Source organism: Papaver somniferum, chromosome 4, assembly GCF_003573695.1.
Source record: "Papaver somniferum cultivar HN1 chromosome 4, ASM357369v1, whole genome shotgun sequence".
Lineage (NCBI taxonomy): Eukaryota > Viridiplantae > Streptophyta > Magnoliopsida > Ranunculales > Papaveraceae > Papaver > Papaver somniferum.
Window position 1 is genome coordinate 26,304,304 of NC_039361.1, and position 19,361 is coordinate 26,323,664.

Consider the following 19,361-nt stretch of genomic DNA (forward strand, 5'->3'; position numbering starts at 1 on the left):
ATTCATTGAAGACCTCCACAGACTAATCTAGGTCCTAATCTATCATCTGTCATTATCTCTAGCTCTCTCTAGATATATGAGTTGCGTTCTGTATTGATGGATCCAATACATACATAAGACTACTTTTTCTTCTTTTTGGTTTTTTTTTTTTTTCGCTAGCACTATACTACATTACTACTAATAAACCCCTTCAAAGTAGAAAGTGATAATCAGAGATGTTAAATTTTGGAGCCGAATTTCTCAGTATTCAGTACAATCATTACTTTTACTAACTAGTGTGTAGCTCAAGGCTGAACCCTAATCATGATGATATTGCATTTCTTTCCTCTACCTTCTCCTTTTTCTCATTGTTGTACTTTTCTTCTTCTTCCTATCAATTCAAACAAACAACAACAAATACTACTTTACCTTTTAATCCAGAACCATGGACTGCTCTTCTTTCTTTTAATTGTGAGTGCTTTACTTCTCTATTTTCTGTCAAAAATCTTCTTTTGGGTTTCGAGTGAGATAATATGGGTGATAAAATTAGAGAAGAGGGAGTTGTAACCAAGATTCAAGAGGATTTAGTTGAAGAATCATCAAATGAAGTACTTCCACAACAACAACAACAGCAACAGCACTCTATTGTTGTGAACACATCTTCATTGATATCAACAGAATCTCTTTATATTGCTCCTCCTCCTAATGTTTTAGTAGTTGGAGGTGGAAGTGGTTCATCAACAACATCATCACAATTTGAGCACCATCAAGATGAAATAGTAAATCCAAAAAGACCCAAATTTGGAGCTGGTCAGTGGAAGAAAATCATACCATCACCACATCAACAAAGGCAACAGCAACAACACCATCAAAAAATGTTTTCATCACCAAGTCCAAATGATCATCAACAAACCCTAGCTGTTGAAATACCAACAAGTACACCACATACTACACAAACTAGTACTTCATCTACACCACCAACAACAGCAACTTCATCTCCAATATCTCCATCTCAGGAAACAAACAAACCATTTCAAATTAGAAAAGGAAAGTTTGTAAGTCCAGTTTGGAAACCTAATGAAATGCTTTGGCTAGCTAAAGCTTGGAGAGCTCAATATCAGTATCAAGATAATGATAATAATCAAGATGACATTGTTTCTATCTCTACTTCTTCTAATACCACCACCACTGGTAGAGGTAAAACTAGATCAGAAAAAGATAGAGAAGTAGCTGAGTTTTTGAACAGAAATGGTGTTAATAGAGATGCAAAAACTTCAGGTACTAAATGGGATAATATGTTGGGTGAGTTTAGAAAAGTATATGAATGGGAAAAAACTAGTAATGAGAAAGAAATTAATGTTGGAAATACTAAGAGTTATTTCAGATTATCACCTTATGAAAGAAAGCTTCATAAATTACCCGCTTCATTTGATGAAGATGTTTTTAATGAACTTTCTCAGTTTATGGGGATTAGGGTTAGAAATACTTCTTCTACTACTTCATCTCCTCATCAAAACAGATCATTAGTTTCTAATATAAATAATCCAATATCATCTCTTCCTGAAACAACAGCAGGATTTCCTTCATTGCCTCAACCGCCATTACCTCATTCATTCAAAGAAGAACATTCTGCAGGTAACATGTTTATTTATGGAAACATTACTATTCACATGCATAATTGCTAGAGTTCAGTTTGGTTTTTTTGATTTTTATATATTCTTCCATTTTTATGTACTAGATGGGACTATTTGTGCTGAAATTTCAGGGAGACTAAACAAGCAAAGCATGGAGAGTAGAGGTAATGAAGTGATTACCTATGGAGGTCCATCATCGTCGACTTCGACGTCTAGAGAATTTCGTCGGATCGGAAGAATAAGAATGACATGGGAAGAATCAGTAAATTTATGGGAAGAAGAACAAGAAGGAGATCATCATCATCAGCAACAAAGAGGAGGAGGAGGAGTAACTGCTGGAAGAGTTAAGCTACAAGGATTAGGTTTCTTGAATGCAAATGAACTAACATTTTTTGATGAGACCATGGCTGGTTGCACCATGGAAGCTTATCAAGATGGACCCTTGAAAGGTTTCTCAATTGATAGATTTATTTGTGGTCAACAAGTCAAAGTCTTTGGTAGAAGAAGTAATTCTTCCTCTAATCCTTCTTCTGGTAAGCTTCTTAAATTGTGTCCTAATTCATATCCCTTCATTTTATTTTATTTTTTGGAATTTGTTCTTATTTGTTGTTATGTTGTCATGACTTTTAGGTTTGTCTGATAGATTTCAGCTTGGAGTGACTGAAACATCCAATATCAGATGTAAGTGTGTTGTTGAACTGTCTACTTATGATTTTATGGTTAATTATTATCACCTTCATATATATATGGGTCCTAGACTTCATGTCTTGTTACTAGATATAGGTTCAGGTTTTATGCATTGCAATTAATAACCAAAGATCAAACCCAGAGTTTAGTTTCTTTCAATGTGTGCACCAATTGATATATCTAGTTCAAATCTCATGGACACTGACAAACATGAGAATTCTTGCAAGTAAACTTTTACATGCATACTTGATACTGCTATAAACTTATGTCCGCCCACCACTGGTTATAAACTCGTTTGTCACAACCATTCTCCAGCTTAGAAGAATCATAGTTGTTTCAAATGGTTACTGTGTGCTTGTTGATATGTCTTTCAGGGAAGTTGTCATGAATTACATGTTGTTAAGGTTGCTATAAAGTTACTTTCAAGTTCTTGACATTTAACTTTGTCAATTATTGCACAGCAATTCCGCCATGGGAATACCAGGATCCAAGTGAGTACTACATCGGCTGTTTAAAGGTCCCACCGACAAGCCTACCAAGTTTATTTGAACTCTCATGGCATTTGCAAGAACCACCATCAGAGGAGTTACGTTTCCCTTTGCGTAAAGATGTATACCGGGACTTACCTCAAGGCAAAGAGTTATTCTTCACAACAACAGCAGAACTGTTAGATTGTAGAGCTATTACATTCGATATTCTCAGCCCGATAGTCCGATCAAACCTAAGTATAAGCATTTCTACTGCAACAAGTAGAGACTCGTTCATCTCCTTATGGGACGATTGCATTAATCGAGTTGTCTCAAGATTCTGCTCGCAAGAAATGGTTGTTGTTCGGAAACCATGCTTTAGTTCTTCCTCATCGAATGAATGTTTGCAGGATCAGTGGCCAAATGTAACAGGTTTTATCCGAAATCTTTGTCTATGGAGAGGAGAAGAAATCGATAAACTTCGTGAAGGTAACTTGCATCCATCTTCTTCAATAATAGAGAAAATACTATGGACTTATACAGACCTTCCATACATATTAGGATATTATGCAATTGGATATTCAATAACCTTTTGTGCATTAAGTCGATCACAAGACCGTGTTATCCGAACAGATCTCTACTCAGTAGACCTCTCAACACCAGCTGATAGACTAAAATCACTAATCCCATGTTGGAGAATTGCTGGCTTACTTACATTGTTAGCGGAACATTGCTTCAACAGTGAGAACATCGGTAGAGGTCTACCTTACAGCGACTTCGAACAGCAAGATATAGGAGGAGGGAACTTGATTGAAATGACACCCAACACTGTCAAACGTTCGTTTTCAAGTCGAAGAAAGTTCACTGCAGTCAAAGAAATCTACGACTTCCTCAACCGAAGAATCCCACACGCAGAATACATTTTTACGTCGTCAGAGAAAGATTTGGCGATAACATTTAAACCAAGAGGATGCAAATCAAAGCCCATAAATATAGAACAACTTGTTGAATCACTGAAGTTTGTAACAAAAGCTTTAGTAGCATTACATGATTTATCATTCATGCATAGAGATTTAAGTTGGGAAAAAGTGATGAAAAGATCAGATGGGGAGAATGAATGGTTTGTGTCAGGGTTTGAAGAAGCTGTTGGTGCACCACAAATATATCCAAGTGGAGGAGTAATGGTAGGAGCAAGACATGCACCAGAGATGGGCAGAGGTTTGCATGGAGTGAAAGTTGATGTTTGGGGTGTTGGAATGTTGGTTAAGACAAGTGGGTTAGGTGTTCCATTGTTGTTGAGGGAGTTGCAGAATAGATGTCTGGATCAAAACCCTGAACTGCGCCCTACTGCTGCTGATTGTTACCATCATTTGTTGCAACTGCAATCTTCTCTTTGTGTTGCACCAGGAGGTTTCTGAAATACTACTGGTTTATTTTTTGTTTCTTTCCTTACAGTAAGATTTATGTGATTATGTCTATCCCGGCACAAAAATGGTCTGACACAATTGATACTATCTAGTAGATTATGACAAACTCCCTTAAAGAAAGAAGTTATCCTGGAACATAGAAGTAGTTTGTAAATTTACAGTTTCACCAATAGTGATTTTTTCTTTTTTGATGTTTGATTTCATTCCTTCATTTGAAAAAATGCCTCATGGTATTACCTAGTCGGGTTATCTGGGGCACAGCGGGTAGATAAGTTGGCCACAAATGTTGGTAGTGCATTTCCTGACTGGTAGGCGCTTTTTTTTAATCTCTCTTACCTTCCACTGATCATTGGTGAAATACTTCGTCTTGAAGAGTTGTGCCAACGCACCGAAGGTTGAGTGATAAATCTCATGGCCTGTTGCTTCCTAGTGACGTTGTAAAGCCTAAGAAACGGGAAACCTGTCTTTCAAAATCATATCTACAATCCATCTATCTAACCAGAATCTTGTCTTATTGCCATCGCCCACTTTGTGTCCGATGCCCAATTTAAACTTGTCCAATCTATTGCAAATCCCTTCCATAGACTCATCCCATAAGGTTGGCGAGTTTGTTTTGTCCAATCTTTGCTCTCCTCCAAAGAGCTTCTGAGAATCGCCTAAGCCACTTACAAAGGAGATCATCATTCATGATCCTTTGGCATCATTCATGAACCCAAAGAAATGTTTCGCCTACCAAAATTGAAAAAAGAAAAGAAAAAAAGAATGGCGTTCGTAGTAGAACCCAGATGAGATGATAATGTGAAGTCTGTGATTGGCATTTGTTTCATATACTTTTGGCACGCACCAGCTCACTTTAATTTTGATCAAATTCTTCGTATTGGTTCCCTGATAATGTGAAGACTGCCCATGGAGTCTCATGCTGGCGCACTATTGCAGAGAACATGCAGTCACCTTGTTTCAGCAAATTCAACAATAATCACTTGACATTCTGGTACCTTGGTTTCTTTTTGGCACGACAAGTGGATTGGAGAGATTAACCTAAGCAGATGTAAACACTCCAAAGTTTCAAAACATGTGAATGCGGAAGAGAGCTGGACATTTGATTCCAAGCGCAGACTGAACGAGATGGAAGCTACTGAATTACATTCTAGTATATCTTCTCATTCAATCAGAAAAGAAAAAAGTGCTGAATTGTGAAGCACATTTTACAAATTTTGTTTGTCAGACAATGGTTCTAAAAAGCCACGGAGATAAAACAGACTTTTTTCTTGAATATGCTCAATTGTTCTGCCACTCTTTGTCACCTGTGCTAGCAAATTCCGTCCGTTCCCCTTCTGCAAGTGTCCCATATGGATTTAGAGATTGAAGCTTTATGAGAATTAGTTGAATCCATGACATGACAGCTTCATCAAGACCGCACTGTAGAAACCCAATTTTTGAGTATCCTCAAAATTTTGATATTGCAAACCCATCTCTCATTAACCCAATTTTTCAATCCTAAATCCCATTGCGCAAAACCATTACTTTTGACCAATTTAACCCTGTAGAAATGGGAAGTAAAATCAAGTCTCAAAATTCTTAAAATCAGGCAGGTGTTGGATTCCGGTTAAACATAAATTCAAAAAATCTTAAAATTAATCTGGAAATGGATTTTACTATGGATTAAATTATCAATACCTTTATAAGAAAATTGCAGAGGAACCCGAAGATCGTCATCAAACACAGAGGATGAATCTGCTAACAGGGAAGATGAGACCTGAAACACAAATAAGACAGATTGTAACAAAATACTGAGAAAACCAAGAAACAGTTCTCCATTTGATTTCAACACTTGAGCTTTTCATCCTTTTAGCATTTTGATGATGATGAGGATCTTTTGATAGATCAAAACTAGCTCCTTTCATCCTTAATTCCTGAATACATCTAGTAAGTGTTCTGTTTTCACTTCTTTCCCTCTGTAATTCCCTTGACACTTTCCAGTACCTGTAAAGTTTCATCTGTACTAAACAAATAATAACCATGGAAGTAAATAGAGATACAAATGAAGGTAACCACCATTTCTTACAATAATGATGATCATGAGAAGAAGAATTGATTGAAGATGTGTAAACAAGTGTAAGAAAAAACCCAATAAAAAGGTAAAAACAACAACATAATTGAAAGATTTCTGATTTAAGGTTATCCATTCTAGTTTCTTTCATGGTGACTGTACGCCCAAACATATCTTCTTCTCTTTGCCAAAGTTTTAAGAGTAAAAGATGGCCTGGGCTTTGAGAGATTTCCATCAATGGGTGTTGTTGAATCACTGACATTGTGTTGTTTATTGATGGAACCAGTTTCAGATTTTCATGTTCTTCGTCTACTGGGATTTCAACAACAACATGTGTATCCTTTACTTCAGCCATTAGAAAGAAAATACTGAATCAGAAAGTAAGCTAAGAAGAAGAAGAAGAATATATTAGCACTTGAGATTTGTAGAGAGATTAGAATTAGATAGCTTTGTTGAACAAAAATGGAGGAAGAAACCAGGTATTTGAAGTCAGGTAATTGAAGTCACCAAATAACGGTCATATTTTGGGATTCGTAACGGTCATATTTTGGGATTGAAGTCACCAAATAACGAAAATGGAGAAAGTAACGGCCATATTTTGGGATTTGTAACAGTCATGTTCGAAGAAACCAGGTAATTGAAGCCACCAAATAAAGACCAACAAATGCTACCGCAAGACACAAAAATGGGGGACCCACCCATAAGCCCACCCCTGCAAGCGGGTGCCAGGGGCTTGAGACACGGGATTTCTCCCGGTACCCAGCCTCGGTCAATGTAGCACTACTATTCTCCCTTCGTCCATCATAAATACTGTTCGTCACACTGAACGAGGTCTCTAATAAAATGGTACAAACTACAAGGCACCCAAGGACAACAACAATCGGAAATGATAGGTTTACCGCCGCTAAATTTCGCGTTGAATCCCGCCTCAAACATAACAATGGGCCCCACTTTCACCCTTTCCTAATCCTATGTTGAGAATGCTTTTAGAACCGTCTGATTACCCAATCAGGACTCACTGCCGGATTTAGCCGCGGTGAGTCTATCATCACTCAACAATAATCTCTTTTTCCTCCAACACCCAAACAGAAATGAAATATTATTAGAGGAAAGCAATCTTTTGTCCCGAGTGTAATACAAGTGGGACCCACGTATGCCCCACAACCGATCCAGATGCTGAGAAGTTTGGGCAAAGACCATTGATTTCCCTATCGGGATTCTTAGCGGGATTAAATGTGGGTATGTCTAGCACTTCCGACACGCAAACATACATGAGAAGAATGATGAAGATGTCATACACTGACAATGGACAGCAGAAACATGTCATGTCAAAAAGAACTCTGAACATGCATTGTCATGTACATGGGCGAGGCATAGTGGTTTTTTATTGTGGTAAAAATGTTTCACGGCTCATAAAGAAGCGCGGTTTATGTAAAGAGGCTGGCGATTGATTATAATCTGTGCGGTGCATGAAGACAGCTAGTGGATTATGGTAAGCCGGCTACGGTTGTAATAAAGTTGCCGACTGCTACTTTGCTGCAGTAAGAAATTTTAACCACTTTCAAACACTCCACTTACACCAGTATTCACTTCTTGTGAGTTTTATTTATTAAGTATCTTTTAATTTTTATTCAGTGTTTTAAATTTGTTAAGCGAAATGTCTCAAAAAGCTAGTAAACTTTTTGTGATGCTAAACTTGAAGCTGTTGTTCCTAAGATATGTGGTAGTTTTAAAAAGATTGTAAATAGTAAACGGGGTTCAAGAAAATGTTCTGCTAACAGGCAAAGAAAAGGTTCAGTTTTGAAAGTGAATAACCGAGACTACAAAAACAAAGGAAAAATAATTCACAAGCGCGTGCGCATGAAAATAACCAGGAGGCCTAAGGTTGTAATAAATTTTTATTAAAGTCATGATTTAATTAGGTTCGCATTATTGTCTAAATTTATATCTTGTAAAAGAAGTGGCAGTAATATTAATTAATGAAATTATTTTGACCTTAAATTAAATTTCCATTTTATAATAAACGATACTTATGTATGGACCCTCAAGCTCGTCAACGCTATTAGACTAGTCAAGAGACGATTTAGCCGTTAATTATTCGATTAGTTAACACGAACATTAATTAATAGAAATTAATCTAACAACGACATAGATACAAAACTAGTATCGTTAGATAGATCTCGAAAAATTACGCGGAATGAACTATTCGAACGTGTCAATCAGATAACAGACGAAAAAGTAATCATCAGATTGGTTTGAAGGGAAAATAGTCTTTACACAAATAGACCGACCTGAAGTTCCCTCAGCAAAGAGAGTGGGTGCAATAGTATTATCCTTGATCTTATCTTCACCCGACCGAGAAGATAAACTCATCTTATTTTCTCTTATTTTCTTCTTCATTCTTCTATTTTCTTTTTTCTTTCCTTATTTTCTTCTTCTTCTTCTGTGCTTCACCTCCGGTGAGTTCGTGTTAGAGTTCTGAGATTGTGAGGTCGAGATAATTAGACAAGAGGCATGGTTTATTGCTAGAGGTGCTGTTGTTCTTGGCTGGACGAAGAGAGAAGATGAAGTATTATATCAGAGAAGATATGAGTTAGAGTTTATAGAGTTGAATGATGTTTAGAAGAGTTAGAAGATGAATTATGGAGTTATTGTCGATGAAGAGTCTTGGATAGTTCTTTAATTGAATACTTGATTTCGATTCAGTGACGAACCATTGAAGAACCAGTGAGTTAGGGTTTCTGTAATTGATATAGAATTCGATTAAACGTGATTAAGGAGAAGTTAGAAGATGGGTTTGTTCTTAATTGGTGTTTAATGGAAGTTGTGAAGTTGTTCTGAAGATCGATTAAGAGATTAGTAGAATTAGGGTTTGTAAGGAAAGTCAGGGAAGATGAAAGTGACGTTCTAGGAAGATGAGTTGAGATGGGTAATGAGTGAATTGAGGATTTAGAGAGGTATTACAGATGAATCTAAAAGTTTTAGAGAATGAAGGTGATTGGAATTAGGGTTCTTAGCAAATTTGGGAATTAGGGTTCCTGTTTTTTATTGAAGCTATGAATTCAATTGGAGGAAGATGAGCTCAGTGGTAAGGTTCAAACAGGATGCAGATATATGAGGTAATTGTCTTTCTGAGTCAATTTAAGAAAACTATTCAATTTCATTGTTGAGATTGTGTATATGATAATGAAGATTGAAGTTTATTATGGTTGTGTTGAGAATTGGATTGCAGAATGAATGTGTATGCTGGTGGTGTGTCGATGGTTGAGGCTACTTGATATGACAATGATGTTGTTATTGTTGTAGTTGTATATGTGAGTTGGTGCAATTTGTATTGTTGCTGAGTTTAAGTCACAATGATTGTGACTGAGATAAATTGAACAGAATGAAGATGGTGGTATGCTGTGACAATGGTGTTGCAGGGAGTTACGGTGTTGTTTGCAGATTGTGTAGGAAGGAATAGAACTGAGTTTGAATCAGTTGTGTGAGTATATGCTGAGTGTTGCTCAACTGAGAATTGTTGTTTGAGATGGTTCAATAGTAGTGAGGTAAGGGTGCTGTTGTTGGAATTGTGTTCTCAAGCTACATATATTCTAGAATGGGAGTTGTAATCTGTTGTTGTGACTGTAGAAGTAGGAATGTAGAAAAGCTGTTGCTTAAAGCTGCAATTGCAGGTAAAGCTTGAGTTACAATTGTAGTTTGAATTCTAGAATTATATTGAAGTGAGTATTTATGTATTGATCAACTGGATATAATTGAGTTAGTGTAACTAAACAGTAGAGAGTTTCCTTGTTGAACTAGTGTTTAGAGCTGTCAATTTATAACCCGGCCCGCGGGTTGACCCTAACCCGGCTTGTTTCAACCCCGCTCGGCTTGACTTGTTGCCTAAATGGGCCGGGTTAGGGTTGGCATATATAGCCCTAACAGAAAACAAGCTGGGCTAGGGTCAACCCGCGGGTTACCAGCCAACCCGTTGAATTATATTACCTTGACGAAATATAGAAAACCTAGACCTGATTGGACCTTATTCCCGTTGATTTCTTATTTTCAAGATGTGAATCATATGTACGTACATCTAAACCTTTATTAACTTTTAAGTATACACAAACAAGTGGTAAAAAAAACATAGATTTATCAAATAAGATGAACAATAGAACCAGTCCAGAAATTTGAAGATTTAGTTAATACCCATTCTTTTAATCCATACAAATCAAGCAACCATAATATTAACCAAAGAAAGAGAGAAACAAACATGTAAGGAGAGGAATGTAGGATGGATATGTTTTATGTACGATTTTTACCATACAAATCATAATCAACTGATTCAATAAATAATAAAAAAAAATTAATCAACTGATTGTGAACAGCTTCCTAGAAAAATCTAGGTCTAACAACAAAGAAGCAAAATGAAAGGCGAGAGGATAGAGAGGTTGTATCATAATTAAATCCTGATCTAAAAAGGTAGAGAAGCAAGTAAGGAAAAATGAAAAAAAGAGAAAGGAGGACGAAGGAGATGCAGTAGCCGAGGAAGGGAAGAGACGGTGATGCGGAGAAGAAACGAGAAATGTAGTTGGGCGTAGGGTTTTTATTTTAGGTGAAAAAGATACTATGTAAACCATGTACTTACGGGATAAAGTCAAAGGTGCTCCCGTAGCCCAGTGGTCAAAATGCTAAGTGAGAACTTGGTAGAGCTAGGTTCGATTCTCAGTAACATAAAAAAAAAATTTTTTTATTTAAATAAATAACAACCAGCCAACCCGTCAACCCGTAGGGATGACCCGGTTAGGGTTGGGGTTTTTGGCTTGTACATGAATAGTACTAGGGCTAGGGTTGACCCTAACCCGTCCATGGCTTCGCAAGCTAGGGTCGGGTTGACCCTAGCTTGCCCCGTTGACATCTCTACTAGTGTTAGAGTTCTTTTTGTATCAAGGGCTGATTTTATTGATTGCCCTGAATTAATCTTGTCCGACTCAGTTAATCTGACTGAGTCGAGTTGACCCAGCTAACCTGAATTGAATCGGTTTGACTCAGTGACCAAACTAGTAGATCGTTGACTAGACTTTGACCAAGATTTGACCTCGGATTGACGTTGACTGTTAGAGATCCGTTGACTATTAGCTTGAACCCTTTGACCGTCAGTTTGGCCGTTAGTGACATTAGTTTACTCAGATGGACTTGAACTTAGGACTAGTTTTCCTAGTTTGATGTTTGGACCCCTTATGGTCTGAATTAGCCTTTGGTTCATTCTACAAAGTTGTACATACTCATAAGTATTATTTAATGGACTATAGAACTAATCCAATTCAATTAGTAAACCTTAGCTACGCTAAAGATAGAGAATGAAAAGGTGTAAAGTGATAAATGGACTTAGAACCAATAGATAGACTTGTATGATTCTTATGTGAGTCATTTTGGCTAGATTCTTAGAGTTCTTGTGTGATTAACAGTTAGTCTGTATTAAAAACGATCGATTCAAAGGATGAACCAGTGGATCGTGGGTCTCGAGGTAGGCATGGCTTGTCATCAAAAGAGGTGGGAATACTTTAACTCTTTTGAAACCATTGTTGTTTCTTTTACAAACGTTTATGTTTAACAAACTCATGCATTGTCAGTTGCGCATTTCATGCATTGTTTAGTTTGTATTAATATTGTTCTGTTGATTCTCTGAATCTTTCCATGAATTGGAAAGGACCTGTAATGCTTTGTTGTCAATATGAATTGTTATGGGAAATGAGAATTTCCACGTGTGGTATATTGGATACGCTCCTTCATTTATATCTACATGAATTCAGCTTTTATGCTTATTAGGTGTGGAACAACCCGGCATCAATATAGCTATGTAGGTGTGGAAAAACCCGGCATCACTAATATATATTGTTTGAAGAAGGAGTTTGTCCATATACATTGTTTGTGCATCTCCAGTGACTTGGTCACTTTGATGTTTGGGAAAACATGAATTGCTTTCCAAATCTTATTCATGATTTCTTTAAAGTTAAATGTTATTCCTGCTGGGCACCCCTTTTAGGGATGATGTGCTCACCCATTCCCACTTTCAGTTTCAGAGACAGATCAGAGTTGCGCAGCGAAAGCTCGAGGAGTTGACTCCATTAATTTGTTAACTTCTGCTATGTCTATTATGTTTGTTTATTCTATTCGCAAACAAAATAACTATTGTATATGTATCATTTGAGAGAAGTTCTTGTATATTTATATTTATGAGCGGGGTTAGTTTTGGGATAAGTTTTATAGCAGATTTCTTTTGAATGTGTAAGTTTATGATTTAAATCCATAGTGCCCCTTTCTTAGTTAATTTCTTGGATTAGTCAGCTGCTAGTTTTGGGGGCATTACAATGTTGGTATCAGAGCTCACTATTAGATCTTATATGGGAAACAATAGAATTATCCAGTGCCAGTTAGCGAAATAGATTAGTTTAGAAATGAGTTGAGTTTGTGAGATAAATCTTAATCACTAAAAACCATTAATAACTAAAAAAATTGTTTGGTGAATTAAATTTGTTTGCTTGTTTGTGTATATTTTTTTGAAGTAAATTTTTTAGGTGACACCAGTTATGATGGAAGTTTAGTGATTCGTTAATCTTAGTAAGTTAAGATTTTGTTAATCCAGCACTGGGGAATAGTGAAGGTAGTGTTTTTCTCTGTTCGTAGGAAGGCATCGTTGGGCTTGGCCAACCTTGACATGGCAACTGCATTCAGAGATGACCGATCATAGAAGTATGATTTAGTTCTTTCAGGACTCTTCCTTGTAATTAGAGACATTTATTTTGTAGATAGAAATTAGTGTAAGGAGTTTAAAGACTAAAATTTATAGCTTTCCGTTATAGAGATTAGTGTAAGAAACTTAGACTTCCCTATTTGATAGAACTTAAATCAACATAATTGAACCTAGAGCCACAAATTTTAGTTGTAGAAAGCCATATAGGTTTCTACTTTGTTTTATATTGTTTGCGCTTAGACAAGAGATGTGATTATTCTATAAGGTGGGGAGTTTTTGGAGACCAGAAGGATGGTTTGATTTTCAAGGACGAAAATATATAAGGTGGGGAGAATGTAAGGACCCTCAAGCTCGTCAACGTAGACTAGTCAAGAGACGATTTAGCCGCGAATTACTCGATTAGTTAACACGAATGTTAATTAATAGAAATTAATATATCAACGACATAGATACAAAACTAGCATCGTTAGATAGATCTCGAAAAGTTACGCGGAATGAACTAAACGAACGCGTCAATCAGATACCAAACGAAGAAGTAATCATCAGATTGGTTTGAAAGGAAAAATAGTCTTTACACAAATAGACCGACCTGGAGTTCCCTTAGCGAAGAGAGTGGGTGCAATAGTATTATCCTTGATCTTATCTTCACCCGACCGAGAAGATAAACTCATCTTCTTTTCTCTTATTTTCTTCTTCATTCTTTTATTCTCTTTCTTTTTTCCTCATTTTCTTCTTCTTCTTCTTCTGTTCTTCACCTCCGGTGAGTTCGTGTTAGAGTTCTGAGATTGTGAGGTCGAGATAATTAGACAAGAGGCATGATTTATTGCTAGAGGTGGTGTTTTTCTTGGCTGGACGAAGATAGAAGATGAAGTATTATATCAAAGAAGATATGAGTTAGAGTTTAAAGAGTTGAATGATGTTTAGAAGAGTTAGAAGATGAATTATGGAGTTATTGTCGATGAAGAGTCTTGGATAGTTCTTTAATTGAATACTTGAAGTAGATTCAGTGACGAACCATTGAAGAACCAGTGAGTTAGGGTTTCTGTAATTGATATAGAATTCGATTAAAGGTGATTAAGGAGAAGTTAGAAGATGGGTTTGTTCTTAATTGGTGTTTAATGGAAGTTGTGAAGTTGTTCTGAAGATCGATTAAGAGATTAGTAGAATTAGGGTTTGTAAGGAAAGTCAGGGAAGATGAAAGTGACGTTCTAAGAAGATGAGTTGAGATGGGTAATGAGTGAATTGAGGATTTAGAGAGGTATTACAGATGAATCTAAAAGTTTTAGAGGATGAAGGTGATTGGAATTAGGGTTCTTAGCAAATTTGGGAATTAGGGTTCCTGTTTTTTATTGAAGCTATGAATTTAATTGGAGGAAAATGAGCTCAGTGGTAAGGTTCAAACAGGATGCAGATATCTGAGGTAATTGTCTTTCTGAGTCAATTTAAGAAAACTATTCAATTTCATTGTTGAGATTGTGTATATGATAATGAAGATTGAAGTTTATTATGGTTGTGTTGAAAATTGGATTGCAGAATGAATGTGTATGTTGGTGGTGTGTTGATGGTTGAGGCTACTTGATATGACAATGATGTTGTTATTGTTGTAGTTGTATATGTGAGTTGATGCAATTTGTGTTGTTGCTGAGTTTAAGTCACAATGATTGTGACTGAGATAAATTGAACAGAATAAAGATGGTGATATGCTGTCACAATGGTGTTGCAGGGAGTTACGGTGTTGTTTGCAGATTGTGTAGGAAGGAATAGAACTGAGTTTGAATCAGTTGCGTGAGTAAATGATGAGTGTTTCTCAGCTGAGAATTGTTGTTTGAGATGGTTCAATAGTAGTGAGGTAAGGGTGATGTTGTTGGAATTGTGTTCTCAAGCTACATATATTCTAGAATGGGAGTTATAATCTGTTGTTGTGATTGTAGAAGTAGGAATGTAGAAAAGGTGTTGCTTAAAGCTGCAATTGCAGGTAAAGCTTGAGTTACAATTGTACTTTGAATTCTAGAATTATATTGAAGTGAATATTTATGTATTGAATCAATTGGATATAATTGAGTTAGTGTAACTAAACAGTAGAGAGTTTCCTTATTGAACTAGTGTTAGAGTTCTTTTTGTATCAAGGGATGATTTTATTGATTGCCCTGAATTAATCTTGTCCGACTCAGTTAATCTGACTGAGCCGAGTTGATCCAGCTAACCCGAGTTGAATCGGTTTGACTCAGTGACCAAACTAGTAGATCGTTGACTATACTTTGACCAAGATTTGACCTCGGATTGAAGTTGACTGTTAGATATTCGTTGACTATTTGCTTAAACCCTTTGACCGTCAGTTTGGCCGTTAGTGACATTAGTTTACTCAGATGGACTGAATCTTAGTATAATGGGCTTGATTAGCGGACTTGAACTTAGGACTAGTTTTCCTAGTTTGATGTTTGGACCCCTTATGGTCTGAATTAGCCTTTGGTTCCTTCTACAAAGTTGTACATACTCATAAGTATTATTTAATGGACTATAGAACTAATCCAATTCAATTAGTAAACCTTAGCTGCGTTAAAGATAGAAAATGAAAAGGTGTAAAGAGATAAATGGACTTAGAACCAATAGATAGACTTGTATGATTCTTATGTGAGTCATTTTGGCTAGATTCTTAGAGTTCTTGTGTGATTAACAATTAATCTGTATTAACAACGATCGATTCAAAGGATGAACCAGTGGATCGTGGATCTCGAGGTAGGCGTGGCTTGTCATCAAAAGAGGTGGGAATACTTTAACTCTTTTGAAACCATTGTTGTTTCTTTTACAAACGTTTATGTTTAACAAACTCATGCATTGTCAGTTGTGCATTTCATGCATTGTTTAGTTTGTATTAAGATTGTTCTGTTGATTCTCTGAATCTTTCCATGAATTGGAAAGGAACTGTAATGTTTTGTTGTCAATATGAATTGTTATGGGAAATGAGAATTTCCACGTGTGGTATATAGGATACGCTCCTTCATTTATATCTACATGAATTCAGCTTTTATGCTTATTAGGTGTAGAACAACCCGACATCAATATAGCTATGTAGGTGTGGAAAAACCCGGCATCACTAATATATATTGTTTGAAGAAGGAGTTTGTCCATATACATTGTTTGTGCATTTCCAGTGACTTGGTCAGTTTGATGTTTGGGAAAACATGAATTGTTTTCCAAATCTTGCTCATGATTTCTTTAAAGTTAAATGTTATTCCTGTTGGGAACCCTTTTAGGGATGATGTGCTCACTCATTCCCACTTTCAGTTTCAGAGAGAGATCAGAGTTGTAGAGAAAGCTCGAGGAGTTGACTCCGTTAATTTGTTAACTTTTGCTATGTCTATTATGTTTGTTTATTCTATTCGCAAACAAAATAACTATTGTATATGTATCATTTGAGAGAAGTTCTTGTATATGTATCATTTGAGAGAAGTTCTTGTATATTTATATTTATGAGCGGGGTTAGATTTGGGATAAGTTTTATAGCAGATTTCTTTTGAATGTGTAAGTTTATGATTTAAATCCTTAGTGCCCCTTTCTTTAGTTAATCTCTTGGATTAGTCAGCTGCTAGCTTTGGGGGCGTTACAACTTATTATATTTAGACTTCCATATATTGTAACTTGATTTCATAACAAAAACAATAACATTAAACGACATCAAATCCAGGCACGTAAAGTTTATAGAGTTCATTGTGTTCATAATGCTTAAACTCTCTTCCATTTTCTTCAACAAATTGGGCTTGAACCATGGTTTTCTGAAAAACGGATAAACAAGTTAGTTAATATGTTTTAAATTAAACTATGGTGAAATCGTTCAAAATGAGGACAAGGGTTTTAAGATACTCACTATTTCTTCATTCAAAATGATGGGCCATCTTTAAGGATATTGAAACAAGCTTCGTAAAGAAAAGTTTTATGGTTAGTTTCCTGCCATACATCTAGAGCTATTTGGATACTTCCTCTTCACTTATACCGTTAAATGTTTCTTGATCAATTTCCCTTACCTGAGCTATTTGGATCCCAGCCTATCAAGGTTTGTGCACTAAATCCACAAGATACGAAAACTAATAAAAAATCTTCTTCGTCTTCAAATCTTCTTTTATCTTCAAAACCTGCACAACACCACTTGAATCTCTTGTGATCAATCACGTACAGAACAAAGTTTGTTAAAAATGGATTATCACAAGATGTCTTTAGATCTAACAAAAGTTCTAAAGATCCCGTTGATACTTTGATATAGTCTGAGTGAATCTTATATCGGAAGAGAAGATTCTCAAGCATAAAAAAACTAGGTGAAACCAAAGTTTCAACAACCGTTAGTCAATCAAATCAAATTGAAAACTAATAACACCGCAGTTATCTAGTTTCCCACCAACGGTACTCGTAGAGCTTCTTGATCCCACGGAAGTCTTTAAACGAGCGGTCGTAAGAGATTTCACTTAATTAGGATACTTTCCTCTCCGAATAGACGGCTCCACCAGAAACAACAAGAAATGAAGTTTGTCTGGCTCTTAGGATAGTTTTCTAGAAATGCAAACTTATGTATTTATAGACCAAGGATGTTAGGACACCAAGGAATTTCCAAAACCGAATATATTCTCAAGATATGCAATGAATACACAAATTCGATTTTCATAATTCCAATAAATGCTTTTCCAATATTTCTGAAATCTCTCAATAGAAAATCTCCAATTAGTAAATGCACAACACTAATTTTTATTCTCTAGAGCTATGCATTAATTGCTGGTAATTAAAGCATATAAAACCAAAAACCTTAATTAACAAATTCTTAATTTATTTCGGCATAGGATCACCTTGAGTACCAAGGAACATCTTTGAATAATAAATGATAAGAGTTACTGCTCGTGTTCAAAGTATGTTGACATCTTTTCACTGCAAATCCTTATTTCATATTTACATGGATTTGCTTTCTTGGAATCGGTTATACCATACTTCCAAACAAGTTTAGAATTGGTTTGCCAGTATTCCAAGACTATTATGTGATTGATCATACCAAATCACAATGTTAGTTATGATCGGTCCTACCAAGTCACATACATGGGTTCAGATCGGTTATACCAATCACTAGGATTAGTTATACCTAAATATGGTACCTACTTGTGATTGGTCACACCAGCCATTAGGATCGGTTACACCAATTACAAGGATCGGTTCCATCTACACACGTTATCTACTTGTGATCGGTCACACCAGTCACTAGGATTGGTTACACCAATTACAAGGATCGGTCACACAAAACATTGATGATCGGTCACACCAACTACTAGGATCGGTCACACCAATTATAAGGATCAATCATACCACCTCATGGTGATTACTTAGGATCGGTTACACCAATTACCAGGACCGGCCATACCAAATCATAATTCGAGGAATTGTGATTGATTATACCAAGATACATAACCTAAGTTAAGATCGGTTCTACCAACTCACACATATATGTCATCGAAAGATATGCAATGAATAACCGGACCAATAAGCATATTGATTTCCCTTTCGATTCACGAAACAAGTTCATGAATGTACTTCCTTTAAACAATGTAAAATATTATTTTCTAGGATGAAATCTTCACCATAACCCGTTCACATAATCATAACACTATATACAAGATTATGTCGATGTCATATCTACAAAGTTAAAAATAATAACTCTGGATAGATGTTGTCTGCTGGATATTAACTCTGAGTGTAGTCATGACCGTTGATGGTGATATTACAGTGCGGCACGATCCCATGCTTAAGATCTTCAACCAATGGTGACTGATACAAAACGTTGAGATCGTTATTTGATCCCGGAAGTCCAAAAAAAGCATGCCAAAACCAACAATCATAAGTAGCTGAAGCTTCTAAAATTACAATTGGATTTGATAATGACCCTTATATTTGGCTTTCCCATTCAACCAGACACGTATGCCACGTCCAGTGCATACAGTCAAGACTACCTAGCATTCCTGGTGTTTTCTACAGTTATTCTTTGAACATCTTCCTGAGTAGGCTTTCTTAAAAAGGTTGGACCGAAATGCTCGACTATTGTTTCGCAAAACAATTTGAGATACCTAAAGGTGGTTTTTTTCGAAATACATATGTAATCATCCGTGGAATCCGCTGGTACCCATAACATAGTATACGGAGGGCTGCAATGACCTTTTTTCGGGACTAAAGCCTCTTACATGTCGTGCATCATACTGATAATTAAATAAAGGTTGTACCTGGCAAAGCTCGGCAATAATCCTTTGTGTCAAGTTGCGTACCATGCGGAATCGTCGCTGAAAATCCTCATAGGAATAGATACAATCATGATTCAAATAATCATGCATCATTTTGTCGAGGTAAAAATTTCGATCT

The 19,361-nt window shown here is 36.2% G+C and overlaps 2 protein-coding genes across 2 annotated transcripts; one reads left to right on the forward strand and one right to left on the reverse strand.

Annotated features, from left to right (window-relative positions):
- The first annotated feature begins 512 nt into the window (after positions 1–512).
- Positions 513–4,185, forward strand: LOC113272215. Its single transcript, XM_026522089.1, has 5 exons — positions 513–1,614; positions 1,718–1,875; positions 1,921–2,146; positions 2,244–2,294; positions 2,762–4,185. Exons 1-5 carry the CDS (start codon positions 513–515, stop codon positions 4,183–4,185), a joined length of 2,961 nt encoding a protein of 986 aa, XP_026377874.1.
- A 742-nt stretch (positions 4,186–4,927) lies between these two features.
- Positions 4,928–6,681, reverse strand: LOC113274996. Its single transcript, XM_026524423.1, has 2 exons — positions 5,872–6,681; positions 4,928–5,735 (listed from the first exon to the last, which is right to left on the reverse strand). Exon 1 carries the CDS (start codon positions 6,597–6,599, stop codon positions 5,910–5,912), a length of 690 nt encoding a protein of 229 aa, XP_026380208.1. The 5' UTR covers positions 6,600–6,681; the 3' UTR covers positions 4,928–5,735; positions 5,872–5,909.
- Positions 6,682–19,361: the final 12,680 nt, after the last annotated feature.

Bases quoted from the DNA above. Each gene is read 5' to 3' on its own strand.
- LOC113272215 (XM_026522089.1), top strand. From the start codon at position 513: ATGGGTGATAAAATTAGAGAAGAGGGAGTTGTAACCAAGATTCAAGAG. The intron at 1,876-1,920 runs GTAAATTTATGG...CATCATCATCAG, and splicing joins GAATGACATGGGAAGAATCA to CAACAAAGAGGAGGAGGAGG. The intron at 2,147-2,243 runs GTAAGCTTCTTA...CATGACTTTTAG, and splicing joins TTCCTCTAATCCTTCTTCTG to GTTTGTCTGATAGATTTCAG.
- LOC113274996 (XM_026524423.1), bottom strand. From the start codon at position 6,599: ATGGCTGAAGTAAAGGATACACATGTTGTTGTTGAAATCCCAGTAGAC.